Below are 15,007 nucleotides of genomic sequence, written 5' to 3'. Positions count from 1 at the left end.
GTAGGTTCTCATTCGTTATCTGTTTTACATGTAGCAGTGTGTGTGTGCCAGTCCCAATCTCCCCACCCATAGCCTTTCTGAGACTTCTGTGCTAGCTTCTTTTTTGTCTTGTGCTGTATTTGGCAAGTAAAACCTGTGGGTTTGTGTTTTCTCTTTCTACTGAGTTCTTGATCAGTTCTGAAATGTTCCTCTCGCCCCTCCTCTTCACCCTTTTGGATGGGAGCTAACTGTGAAATTGCACGGCCCCATCAACACTGTTCTTTTCAAAAGAAAGTGCTGACAGGCTATGCGGTGCCAGTCTGCAGTGTCACAGAAAAAGTGCTGACCTGACCTGAAATAAACCGAGAGGGTATTAACCTAACTCACAGGTTTTCTTTAGCTTGACTATTAGCAGCTCTGGCACTGGGGAAAGGAACCCATGAGCATCAGTGTTTTTCAAATTCTTTGCCCGTGATGGGACAGCAACCCAGCATGACTATCATAAAACATAATTAAAAATACACAAAATACTGTAAAATATACACCTAACACAAAAGTTTCCTGAAACATGACTTACCATGGCATTCCATTTTCTTTCTATTTTTCAGTTTGAGTTGTAAAAAGATGTAGGTTCTAACCCACTCTGTTGATTTCGTGTGAGTTTCACAGTTGGAAAACTAGGACTCTGAGGACTTTTCTGGTGGTCCAGTGGTTAAGACTCTGCACTCCCAATGCAAGAGGCACAGAGTCGACCCCTGGTCAGGGAACTAAGATCCCACATGCCAACGGTGTGGCCCCGCTAATAAAAACTTACTACTCTGATTCTCCATTTTATAAAAAAGGAAAGAGTCACATGGAAATGGGGAGACCCTGTGCTTCTGGGATATCAGCACTGGAACTAAAGGATAAACAGAGACGTCCCCCCTCCTCTGATACAGAGCAACATCCGTAGATGACCACATCGCTCAGGTCAAGCAATCAGAAAGCCTGCAGAGGCCCTACCTGGGGTGTCAAATTCATCTCCAGCTTTTATCCTTGAGTTGGCTGGTGGGAAATACAGCCATGGGACTTGGAATCTTTTACCTGAACAGTGAGGTCAGACACTTTGCTTTTGAATCTACAGAACAGCCATCAAAGAGAAAGCAAACTGGGCCCACAGACAGCAGATAATGGGATCAGATAAGACAACACAAGACTGGCAAACAGTAGATTTCCAAGGAGAACACTGAACCATAAGCCATACCTTTTTGGATTTATTTTGGAGGGTGTATCCTCTGTACCAACCTGTCAGGGTAGAAGAGAAGACAGAATTGAGTACATTACCTGGGACAACACACAGACATTAGCAACATACATCCTCATAACCCGGGTATCCTGCATTGCAGGCAGATTCTTTACCATCTGAGCCACCAGCAAAGCCCATGGTTTGGATGTGGAGATGGAATCCAGGATACCTCTAGCAGACAACATGAACGTTTTCATTTATTATATAGTAAAAATCTAGATTTATTTCAGAGCTGCACTGTCTTGATAATTAAAGGATTTAAAATTCACTTAGAACCACGCTTCATCACTTCTCCTTTGGAGAAAAGACCAAATAAATAAATAACAAGATGGAAGACAGCTCAGTCTCTTAACACCTTAATCCCTTCCAGTCATTCAAAAAATGCTTTTGCATGAATGAACATGAACTTTCATCCATTTATATACATTCTGTGAGCTACCTTACACTACTAAAATAGATATTTTAAAGTAATTTATATATATTCTCTCCTTCTTGCTTTCTCTCCCACTCCCACACCCCTCTCCCCCAGGATAAGAACCAATATTCTGGAACAATTTTAAATCAGAGTAGCAAACCTTATGTGTATATATATATCAAACCTTACATATATTTATACCTAAAAACAAACTGAAACAAATAAAACATTTTAAACAATTCTTGGCAATGCTGCAATACTCCTCTACATAAAAAGATTTTATATGTTTGCTTAACAAGGCTTTAAGTAAAGTCTTTAACTTTCTTTTAAAAATTCCAATCAGTACACATATTCCTATGGATGTTTTCCCACCCTCTATCTTATAAAGGGAGTATATAATTTAATCTATCCATAAATAGATACTGGATAATGAATATTTACTGAATACCTAATACAGGTAATTCACTGAAATAATTTTGCTCATTCCCTATAACCATGAGGCATCAGGGTGGTTATCCTAAGTAAACCTTGTCAGCAGGCCAGATGCATAAAGGAGCCATAAACACACAGTGAGCACATGCAAGCTATAATGGAAACTTCAAGCATACTGTTTCTGGACAAAATTATAATTGGAAAATACACATGCACTCCAATGTTCACAGCAGCACTACTTACAATAGCCAAGACACGGAAACAACCTAAATCTCCATCGACAAATGAATGGATGAGGAAAATGTGGTTCATACACAGAACAGAATACTACTCAGCCATAAAGCAGCAATGGATGGACCTAGAGATTATCAAACTATGTGAAGTCAGAAACAGCATAGGATATTATGCCATGGACTGCTATCTTTAATTAGGAGTGGTGCTCCCTGTTCAGATATTTTTTTGTCAATCATGGGCTTTGATGCAAATCTATAACCAGTCCACAGCATAATATCCCATTCTAACCAGTTAAAAATAGGAAAATCCTTAACACTTTTGAATGCTGACAGTTTAAAATTTGAGAAAACATTAATAACTCTACGCTTCAAGAAGGTAAATTCAGCTCCCTAATATATCCAAAATAGTCTGTGTCCAGTGTTGGATGATTTTATATAGAACAAATTATAGAAGAGTTCTATTAGCAGATGCATGAAATTAAAAAAAAAATTTTTTTAAGTGTAGTTGGTTTATAATGTGTTAACTTCTGGTGTACAATAAAGTGATGTAGTTATGTATACATTTGTATATGTATATGTGTGTTTCTTTCCATGAATGCAGAGTTCCAAAGAATAGTAAGAAGAGATAAGAAAGCCTTCTTCAGCAATCAATGCAAAGAAATAGAGGAAAACAACAGAATGGGAAAGACTAGAGATCTCTTCAAGAAAATTAGAGATACCAAGGGAACATTTCATGCAAAGATGGGCTCGATAAAGGACAGAAATGGTATGGACCTAACAGAAGCAGATGATATTAAGAAGAGATGGCAAGAATACACAGAAGAACTGTACAAAAAAGATCTTCACGACCCAGATAATCACAATGGTGTGATCACTGACCTAGAGCCAGACATCCTGGAATGTGAAGTCCAGTGGGCCTTAGAAAGCATCACCACGAACAAAGCTAGTAGAAGTGATGGAATGCCAGTTGAGCTATTCCAAATCCTGAAAGATGATGCTGTGAAAGTGCTGCACTCAATATGCCAGTAAATTTTGAAAACTCAGCAGTGGCCACAGGACTGGAAAAGGTCAGTTTTCATTCCAATCCCAAAGAAAGGCAATGCCAAAGAATGCTCAAACTACCTCACAACTGCACTCATCTCACACGTGAGTAAAGTAATGCTCAAAATTCTCCAAGCCAGGCTTCAGCAATATGTGAACCGTGAACTTCCTGATGTTCAAGCTGGTTTTAGAAAAGGCAGAGGAACCAGAGATCAAATTGCCAACATCCATTGGATCATGGAAAAAGCAAGAGAGTTCCAGAAAAGCATCTATTTCTGCTTTATTGACTATGCCAAAGCCTTTGACTGTGTGGATCACAATAAACTGTGGAAAATGCTGAAAGAGATGGGAATACCAGACCACCTGATCTGCCTCTTGAGAAATCTGTATGCAGGTCAGGAAGCAACAGTTAGAACTGGACATGGAACAACAGACTGGTTCCAAATAGGAAAAGGAGTTCGTCAAGGCTGTATATTGGCACCCTGTTTATTTAACTTATATGCAGAGTACCTCATGAGAAACGCTGACTGGAAGAAACACAAGCTGGAATCAAGATTGCCAGGGGAAATATCAATAACCTCAGATATGCAGATGACACCACCCTTATGGCAGAAAGTGAAGAGGAACTCAAAAGCCTCTTGATGAAAGTGAAAGTGGAGAGTGAAAAAGTTGGCTTAAAGCTCAACATTCAGAAAAGGAAGATCATGGCATCCAGCCCCATCACTTCATGGGAAATAGATGGGGAAACAGTGTCAGACTTTATTTTTTAGGGCTTCAAAATCACTGCAGATGGTGACTGCAGCCATGAAATTAAAAGACGCTTACTCCTTGGAAGGAAAGTTATGACCAACCTAGACAGCATATTCAAAAGCAGAGACATTACTTTGCCAACAAAGGTTCGTCTAGTCAAGGCTATGATTTTTCCTGTGGTCATGTATGGATGTGAGAGTTGGACTGTGAAGAAGGCTGAGCACCGAAGAATTGATGCTTTTGAACTGTGGTGTTGGAGAAGACTCTTGAGAGTCCCTTGGACTGCAAGGAGATCCAACCAGTCCATTCTGAAGGAGATCAGCCCTGGGATTTCTTTGGAAGGAATGATGCTAAAGCTGAAACTCCAGTACTTTGGCCACCTCATGCGAAGAGTTGACTCATTGGAAAAGACTCTGATGCTGGGAGGGATTGGGGGCAAGAGGAGAAGGGGACGAGAGAGGATGAGATGGCTGGATGGCATCACCAACTCTATAGACATGAGTCTGAGTGAACTCCGGGAGTTGGTGATGGACAGGGAGGCCTGGCGTGCTGCAGTTCATGGGGTCGCAAAGAGTCGGACATGACTGAGCGATTGATCCGATCTGATCTGATGTGTGTTCCTTTCCATTATAGTTTATTATAGGATATTGACTATACTTACAATAGCCAAGACATGGAAACAAGACTTGAGTCTCTTCCAAGCGGTTTTCATCTCTTTATGTCCTATAAACCCAAGATGTTTTACCACAGACTGGGTTCACTTTCGGAGGAGAACTTACCAAAACTTTTGTAAACAGTGTTTTTGCACAGCTATCCATCGTAGAATTATGCTTCTGAAGCCTGTCATTTTTGAAAACTTTTTTTTGTTCTTTTAAACCTAAGTCTTCTCTAGGAAATGGCAACCCACTCTAGTATTCTTGCCTGAACAATCCCAGGGACAGAAGAGCCTGGCAGGCTACAGTCCATGCAATCGCAAAGAGTCGGATACAACTTAGTGACTTAACTACAACAACAAAGTCTTCTCTACAACTGTGGTATGTGTACAACTCCCTCTAAAGGCTCAAGGTCACCATGCTTAATTCTACAAAGTGAACGCTCACATTCCATGGCATTGGGTACTGGCAGAACACTGTCTGTTTCTGGAGTTTTCATCATATATGCTGAGGATTTTATAAATTCGGCTGCTTATAAATCCAAGAGATATGGTAATAGTCCAAGAGTACATTTGCTCATTTGCACGTCGCAAACCACAGTGGTGACACAAGCAAGAACATGAATTTCCAATTAATGCCAACACCTAAAGCAAGATAATTACAGCTAAATACAGTATGCTACTGGCCTATTGAAAGCGTTATCAACAAGCAGCCATAATCAATGAGTCGTGTGAACCCACTGGAATCTCAGTTGCTGTCTTAAATTAAAAAATGAAGGGAATGGTGGAGAGATGGTAAGTCCAGAGGATTAGGTGAAATGACAATCTCACTTTTATTTTAGGTGAAATGACAATCTCAAAAAGTAAGCTTCTGGAAACCATGGGGAACTTCAAAAGTGATTCTATGCAGGGACTTCCTGGGCAGTACAGTGGTTAGGACTCCACGTTTTCACTGAAGAGGCCTGGGTTCAATCCCTGATCGGGGAACTAAGATCCTACAAGCCACAGTGCGGCCAAAAAAAAAAAAAAAGTGATTCTATGCGAAAGGTTGATCTGTTTGGGAAAAGAGTCATTTCTATTTTCCTGGGGCTGACCCAATCCAGAATAAAACTGTCCCCTCCAATTTACAAATATCAGAGAGTCCCTAATTCCATTGTCAAAGTCACTTACTTAAGCTGGTTTCTCAGATAATTTCCATCAGCCAAGATTCCATCATCACCTGCTCCATTTTGCCTCACCTGTCCAAATGCATCTCTGGCCACTGCCCACTTTCTGGCTCCCACAGGACATGTCCCTTACTCAGCTCTTCACCCACTCTACATACAACCATTCAATAAATATTTATTAAGCACTAGTTTAGATACCATGGTGGAGTGGAGAACAAGAGTTATTACAAAGATTACACTCTAATATAAAATATGACATATATGATGATCTCAGAGGATGACAGAGCTGGGTAAAAGCACTCAAGGAGAGCACATGGCAGAAAATAATTAGCAACATGGGACATGATAAAATGAAATGAACTACAGCTATACACATCATGGGTGAACCTAAAAAGCATTATGCAGAATGAAAGAAACTAAATGAAACAGACATGCATAGTTCCATTTACATAAAGCTGAAGGGCAGAAAGACTAATCAGTCCATGGTGACCTAAATTAGCAGAGTTTTGGTTTTTTTTTGAAAGTGGGAATTGCACAGAGGAAGGTGATGGAACTTTCTGGAGCACAGGGAGGGCTCTGTATCTTGACTGGAGCATTAGACACACGTTGTACACTCAATTTGTTTAAATTCCTTGCATTGTACCTAAGATGAGTGTATTTCACTGTATATACATTTCACTGCAATTTCTAAAAAACATTAAAAAATGTAAACTTATCAAAGGAACAAAAAGCTACGAACAAAGCTAGTGGAGGTGAAGAATTCCAGTTGAGCTATTTCAAATCCTGAAAGATGATGCTGTCAAAGTGCTGCACTCAACATGCCAGCAAATTTGGAAAACTCATCAGTGGCCACAGGACTGGAAAAGGTCAGTTTTCATTCCAATCCCAAAGAAAGGCAATGCCAAAGAATGTCCAAACTACTGCACAATTGCATTCATCTCACACACTAGCAAAGTAATGCTCAAAATTCTCCAAGCCAGGCTTCAACAGTGTGTGAACCGTGAACTTCCAGATGTTCAAATTGGATTTAGAAAAGGCAGAGGAACCAGAAATCCAATTACCAACATCCGTTGGATCATTGAAAAAGGAAGAGAGTTCCAGAAAAACATCTACTTCTGCTTTATTGACTAAGGCTAAGCCTTTGACTGTGTGGATCACAACAAACTCTGGAAAATTCTTCAAGAGATGGGAATACCAGACCACCTTACCTGCCTCCTGAGAAATCTGTATGCAGGTCAAGAAGCAACAGTTAGAAATGGACATGGAACAATGGACTGGTTCCAAACTGGGAAAGCAGTATGTCAAGGCTGTATATTGTCACCCTGCTTATTTAACTTCTATGCAGAGAATATCATGAGAAATGCTGGGCTGGATGAAGCACAAACAGGAATCAAGATTGCCAGGAGAAATATCAATAACCTCAGATATGCAGATGACACCACCCTTTTGGCAGAAAGCAAAGAAGAACTAGAGACTCTTGATGAAAGTAAAAGAGGAGAGTGAAAAAGTTGGCTTAAAACTCAACATTCAGAAAACTAAGATCATGGCATCCGGTCCTGTCACTTCATGGCAAACAGATGGGGAAACAGTGACAGACTTTATTTTTCTGGGCTCCAAAATCACTGCAAATGGTGATTGCACCCGTGAAATTAAAAGATGTTTGCTCCTTGGAAGAAAAGCTATGACCAACCTAGACAGCATATTAAAAAGCAGAGACATTACTTTGCCGACATAGGTCCGTCTAGTCAAAGCTATGGCTTTCCAGTAGTCATGTATGGATGTGAGAGTTGGACTATAAAGAAAGCTAAGCACTGAAGAATTGAAACTTTTGAACTGTAGTGTTGCAGAACGCTCTTGAGATCATGTTGATGTATGGCAAAACCAATAGAATATTGTAAAGTAATTAGCCTCCAATTAAAATAAATACATTTATATTAAAAAAAAAAAGACTCTTGAGAGTCCCTTGAACTGCAAGGAGATCCAACCAGTCAATCCTAAAGGAAATCAGTGCTGAATACACATTGGAAGGACTGATACTGAATCTGAAACTCCAATACTTTAGCAACCTGATGCAAAGATCTGACTCCTTGGAAAAGACCCTGATGCTGGGAAAGATTGAAGGCAGGAGGAGAAGGGGATGACAGAGGATGAGATGGTTGGATGGCATCACCAACTCGATGGACATGAGTTTGAGCAAGCTCCAGGAGCTGGTGATGGACAGGGAAGCCTGTCATGCTGCAGTCCATGGGGTTGCAGAGTTGGACATGACTGAGCAACTGAACTGAACTAATCAAAGGAACATTACGAAGTATCCACCTCAAAGTGACACAGAATTCAACAATAAAGGCATTGCTCAAGTATTACTGAATATTTTTGTTGGAAGGTACCTTGAAACCAGTTTCAGCCACGTGTGAAAAATCAGAATTTTTACTCCAATTTCTCGATTGTTTTTACTTTGTATTGTGTCTCTCCAATGACATTGTTCTTCTTTCTTGTTTGGGGCTCCAAAACTGATTCTGAACGAGTATTGCTATTTCCAAAAATTCAATCCCAGTCTGGAGATTCATTTACTCATTCAACAAAAAGATGCTTAGGAGAGCAAGACCTATAACATCCTTGTCATACTTGGTCTCATTTTTTAATGGGAAGAGAAAAACAAACGTGAACACACAGGGATATGAAAAGAGTCATTTCATTAAGGGCTAAAAGTTATTAGGGAAAGAGTGACAATGCACCCTCACATTCACTGCCGCACTACTCAGAACAGCCAAGACACAGAAGCAACCTAAGTGTCTATCAACAAAAGAATGGATAAAGATGATGTGGTTTATATACACAGTGGAATATTACTCAGCCATAATAAAGAATGAAATAAAGCCACTTGTAGCAACATGGGCAGACCCAGAGATCATACTAAGTGAAGTAAGTCAGAGAAAGATAAATATATGACATTACTTAAAAATGGTATTAGTCGATCAACTGCGTCTGACTCTTTGCAACACCATAGACTGTAGCCTGCCAGGCTCCTCTGCCCACAGGATTCTCCAGGCAAGAATACTGGAGTGGGTAGCCATTCCCTTCTCCAGGGGATCTTCCTGACCCAGGGATCAAACCTGGGTCTCTAGCACTGCGGGTAGATTCTTTATGGTCTGAGTCACCAGGAAATCCCAAATATACATGTGGAGTCTAAAAAAGGATGCAAATGAACTTATTTACAAAAACAGAAACAGACTCACAAATTTATGTTTACCAAAGGGGAAAGGTAGGAAGGAGGGATAAATCAGTAGGAGTTAGGGATTAACATTACACACTACTACACGTAAAATAGATAACAAACAAGGACCTACTGTCTAGCACAGGGGACTATATTCAATATTTTATAATAACCTAAAGATGGAAAAGAATGTGAAAAACAAATATACATGTATATGTTTTTTTAACTGAATTACTGCTGTACACTTGAAGCTAACACAACACTGTAAATCAACTATACTTCAATTTAAACAAAAAAAAAGTGACAAGTGGAGATGGGTTACTTTAGCATGCGTGGACAGAAAGTTCTCTCTGCTGAGGATTCACATTGCTAATGTGGTCATTCATTTATTATACATAAAACACTTATTCAACCCTAGCATGCCAGACACTGTCTTCAAGGAGGAAGGAAATAGACTGTAAACAAATAATGAAATACAAAAGGGCCTTTAATGGTAATGCTTGAAGACACTTGGCACACAAAGGCAGGGTTATGAATATGCTGAAGGCATTTACTGACTCGGAAGATTTTTTTTGAACCATAAAACCATCATTTACATGTGTAAGGCATGAAGCATTCTGTAAAATCTCTCATTTTGCAGTCCCAGAATAAATCTGTTTCCTCTCTGCTCCATCAGTAAATTATTCTTATTGTGGTAAAATATACATAACATGAATTTTAACACTTTAACTATTTGAAAGTACACAGTTCATTGGCATTAAGTACATTCGCACTGTTGTACAATCATAATTTTTGACCTTCCCAGGAATTAAAGGCAAGAAAGAGATAGGGAACCATGGTTTCTATGCACCTTCTCTGGGCAGTGTAGCCAGCCAGGCTCCTCTGTCTGTAGGATTCTCCAGGCAAGAATTCTGGAGTGGGTTGCCATTCCCTTCTCTAGGGGATCTTCCCAACCCAGGGATCAAACCCATGTCTCCCGCATTGCAGGCAGATTCTTTTCTGCTGAGCCACCAGGGAAGCCCAAAGCCTGGCTGGTCAGGAGTGGGATTCAGAACCACACCTTCAGAGGACTCTGGAACCTGAAGGCAGGTCTGTGCCTTACACAGCTAGGCCGTCCTGATGGAGGAAGAGCCAGGGCTAAATCCTGTTGGTTTTTGTATGTGTCACCGGCCTGGTAGCTCGCTGGCTGAAGCAGAGTTAATTAGGCCAAGGTCGAAGGTTCCATTCCCTGCGGGCCAGGTGAGCCTGTCAGGTTTCCATGGCCACAGCCTATTCTCACATTCCCAGTGAGTGTCCCTCAGGACAAGCCTGAGGTCCCTTCCTAGAGGGAAGCTGGGAAGGGGGGCAAACCTCTACTGGACTTCGTTGCTACATCTTTGTCTGAAGGCAGCACAGAGCCACTGGGGTTCAGGAAGTCCACTTTCTGAATGCAAGGACCATCTCAGTGGGGCTTTTGAAACTAAGTTCAAAGGCAGATAGCAAAAGGATGCAAAGACAGTCAGAGGCAATTCTATTCTTTAGTATCGTTTTGTGAGACGATCGGTCATCCATGTTAATAATCTGAGCTCGATTTTGTGCCTTTGAGTCAGGCATGTGCAGTAACTGCTAGAAGCCTGCGCTCCAAAGAACTGAGTTCACAGAAATTTAACACCCTCACCTCGAAAAAGAGGAAACAACAGGCAAGGAACTGAAAAGGTTGTCCAGAGTCAAGCAGTGACTTGCTAGCTAAGATGAGGATCTGAACATGGGCTTCCTAGGGCATACTTCATAGCTCACTGCCCCCTCACTGCTCCTGGTGGTGGTGGGGGGCAGCTTGGCCACAGAATCCTCTCAATATAAACCCCAAAGACACAAGCACAGCAAGTTAGCAGAAAAGAAAGATGGCGGTTTCCGGCTTTTGCTTCTTGAATGAACAAGAAAGAGTCGTGTCTTTGTGGTATCTGGCACACAGCAAACACTCAATACATTTTGGATGAATATATTAATGAGAAAGAGAACTCCTAGAGCTAATGGCCACGGACAGAACAGACTGATGGAGGACCCCCTAAAATCTGCTCCTCTGGGCCAAGACTGACTGCAAGGTCTGAGACATCCTTCTCTTCTCTCCAAGATCCCATAGCCAGTGGCAGAGCAGGGTGGGGCCCAAGCACCTGCCTGGGAGGCCAGGGACAGAAGAGACACCACTTCTTATGAGACTCATTGAAACCCAAAAGCCTAGGTCTCCATCCTGGTTCTGTACTCACCAGCTCTGCCAGACTCCCATTGGTCAACTATTCATTTCAAGGTAGGAAGGCTCTGATCTCTCAAACATCCTTCCCCCAAAACATTCCTTTCTCCTCCGCTCGTAAAATCCAACCCCACAGCTAAGAGAGGTTTGCTCTGGTTGCCCACAAGACATGGTGATGACATGACTTTTTTCCAACAGCACACACCTCCTCAGACAGATGGAAGGATCTGGTCCAGGCGGTGGACCCACAGGAGGAGCAGATTCAAGTTACAGCCGACAAACCAGAGGTGACATACACAAATTTCTCCTGCAAAACTGGGGACTCTCTCTGCGATTCTGAAGCTCAGTGAGAGGAAGGGAAAAGATCTCCTCCAGTCTGATCAACCTCTTGACTTTGGTTTGCCCATTCCCTTTCAATATGCTTGATGTGGCCTTTTCTTTGTTTTCTAAAGCAAAGTAATCCTGACAGTTGTTTGTCCCTCTGGCTCCTGGCACTAATTCCACTCTTCTGTGGTGGAATTTTCTCTAACTTACCCAACCAGTTTAAGCAAGCTGAAATAAACGGATGCCACATGCAGTTTCCTCTGTAGTAGCAATGAACTTGCTGGAACTTTCTCTTAGATTGATTTTGTTATCATCAGCACCGATATTTGCAAAATGGGAGAGAAAGGAATACAGGTTTGTGAATGAGGAATAATTTCATCAAATGGGATATATTGAAGAAGGCCTGCTTTTACAAGGAACAATGCTAGGTTCTGGGGGTGGGAGATGCTGATTTAGGAGTTTGGGACTCCAATAACACCCACTCCTGATCTGGAAGAATTTCTAATGTAATTGCTAGTAGAACAGAAGGAGACAAGTGAGGATGAAGTCATAATTAACTTGCATGTCTAGTTAACCAGGATTTCTGGAATTTCAGTGCAGACTTTTTCTTTTTTTTTAACTGGAGAATAACTGCTTTACAATGTTGTGTCAGTTTATGCTGTATAACATGAATCAGCTATGTGTATACATATATCCTCTCCCTCTTGAGCCTCCCTCCCACCCCACCCCTCACTACATCCCCCTAGGTTATCACAGAGCACTGAGCTAAGCTCCCTGTGCTAGACGGCAGATTCCCTCTAGCTAGCTATTTTACACATGGGAGTGTGTATATGTCAGTGTTACTCTCCCAGTTCGTCCCACCCTCCCCCCAGGCCCCGTGTCCATGTCTCTATTCCTTCCCTACAAATAGGTTCATCAGGACCATTTTTCTAGATTCCATATATAAACATGTTAATATATGATACTTTTCTCTAACTTACTTCATTCTGTATGACAGACTCTAAGTCCACCCACATCTCTGCAAATGTCACAATTTCGTCCCTTTTATGGCTGAGTAATAGTCCACTGTATATGAACACGACACCTTCCTTATCCAGGTCCATCCATCTGTCAATGGAAAGAATTCTGGAATTTCGGTGCAGACTGCTTTTTCAATGAAACTGCCACTCCACCTGAGGACACTGGGATGAGAGGTAAGAGATGAAGGCTGCCTTCATTTCTGAAGGGGGCCAGAGGCTCCAGCAAGGCAGGAACCTGATCCCGGGCAGAGGGACTGGAAACACGTGAGCCTTCGCACAGAGGACAAGTCGGGTGATGTGAGGAAAGCCCTCCAGTGTGACCCAGTGCTGAATCTAGGATCCCTTCAGCCTGATCTCCTAGAAACCTGCTCTAAATTCCTCAACGGAATGCCTCCTAAAAATGAACAAGCAAGCCTACAATGTTGTGGACCCAGAGAGCCAGGGCTGAAAAGACACTACCAAGGGTGAGAAGAGACCGACAGTGCAGAGTTGGAACCCAAGACCGGTGACAACATCGAGTCCTGGTGTGACGTCCCTGGCAGTCCAGTGATTAAGAAGGCACCTGCCAATGCAGGGGACACAGGTTCAATCCCTGGTCAGGGGAGATCGCACAAGCCACAGAACAACTAAGCCCATGAGCCACAACTGCTGGGACTGTGCTCTATGAGAAACCACTGCAATGAGAAACCCAGGCACCGCAACAGAGTTGCCTCTGCTCGCCGCAACTAGAGAAAACTGGTGAGCAGCAGTGAAGACCTAGTGCAACCATAATAATTTTTTCTAAAGTCCTGGTGGCAAAACATCAGAAAAGCTGAAATACAAACCACGTGGGACGCTCCCAGAGTGTCAGAGCCAAAGATGGCTGAATCTGACCCATGTGCCCTCTTCACTAACTCAGGCGGGAGGACACAACCCAGGACCTGAGCCATACATCCTCAGACACACAGGGAGGGAGAGACTGCCACAGGCTGGTAGGTGTCAGAGACCCCTGCAGAGACCTCTCTGCTTGCTGGTCCTTCCTGATCCACCTACCACACCTGAGGGGCTTGGACACACTGTCAGTTACGACTGCCCACCACCTCAGTCATTCTTCCCCAGAGAGTGTGGGCTGCAGGAGGGGGACCGATCTCTCTGGATGTAGGGGGAGACAATTCTGCTAGGCTCCTGAAGAACAGGTATGCCTACCCACTTGGAGGAAGCCAGCTGCTGAAAACAGGTGGGGAGGAGGGGTGTGGAGGCTGATGAGCACCCTGCACCGAGGGTGAAGTGGGTCCAAGCACACACCGAGCTTGGGGGGCAAGCAGGAGACCATCGGCCAGAGGGACAAGTTTGTGTGGAAGAGCCACGGAGGGAGAGAAGTGCAGAAAGAGCTCACCCTGATACATTTGGAGTGGCAGGCAACTCATCTGACAGTCATTCAAACAGCAAAAGAACCTCACCCTCTGTGGAAAATTGTACTTTATGTTCAAAACAGAAATGCTGTTTCCCCAAAGGCCTTGGAACATGGAAAGAATGCTCTTTGGATTCCAGGGGCCCCTGGTGGGAATGAGACCTCTGCCATTTCACAGCTTTGTCAATGTCTTCAATGTCTCGATATTCACATTTATTGAACAGGCATCGGTAACTCTGATCTCCTAGGATTGTTAGAACTGAGATGCAGTGTACAAAAGCCCTTCACTCAATGTCTGGCACGTAGAGGAAGGGAAAACGCCAAAGCTGGAGCAGTGAGGACCCAAGGACATAATAGAGGGATTCACTTCTTCACTTAGGGCCACTATCTGCTTCCTATGCTAATGACTGCAGGGGACTCTATATGGGATTCTCATTCATTTGATTTCTGAGGCATGTGTCTGTGCTCCCTAGAACAAGGAGCAGAACCTCTCTAAATTATTAAATTACTGGCAACTGATCCCTGAGTTAAGAAGGTCCCCTAGAGAAGAAAATGGCAACTCACTCCAGTGTTCTTGCCTGGGGAATCCCATGGACAGAGGAGCCTGGCGGGCTATGGTCCATGGGGTTGGAAAGAGTCGAACAGGACTGAGCACTTATCAGCAACAATATAGATGTTGGAATCATGCTGGAGGAAGCTTCACCCTGAGGGCTGATAAGAATATATACTTCTGTTTTCCAACACAATAATTGCCTCCTCCAAGAAAAGAAAGAAAACATAACTTAAGGGAAAGAACAAGAAAAAGCAGAAGAAACAACTTGGGTGATAGAAAAACCATATGACAAGTGCCTAGAATAACCAGACAACGTGGTGCTGAATA

General features: G+C 42.6%; 1 protein-coding gene across 3 annotated transcripts in view; it reads right to left on the bottom strand.

The window, feature by feature from the left end:
- The window catches only part of DOCK5 (dedicator of cytokinesis 5), a 280,689-nt gene that overhangs the window by 173,233 nt on the left and 92,449 nt on the right, over positions 1-15,007 (bottom strand). For all 3 annotated transcript variants that reach the window (XR_015170066.1, XM_086416473.1, XM_086416474.1), the window contains exon 3: positions 1,223-1,263. Coding sequence is in view for 1 of the 3 variants with exons in the window: in XM_086416473.1 (XP_086272599.1) it covers positions 1,223-1,263 (41 nt within the window). In the remaining 2 variants the exon portion in view is untranslated. The remainder of the gene's footprint in view (positions 1-1,222; positions 1,264-15,007) is intronic.

Source organism: Bos grunniens, chromosome 8, assembly GCF_055505025.1.
Source record: "Bos grunniens cultivar Pamir isolate PY7600 chromosome 8, Bosgru_T2T1.0, whole genome shotgun sequence".
NCBI classification, from domain to species: Eukaryota; Metazoa; Chordata; class Mammalia; order Artiodactyla; family Bovidae; genus Bos; species Bos grunniens.
This window is presented reverse-complemented; position numbering and strand designations above follow the sequence as displayed.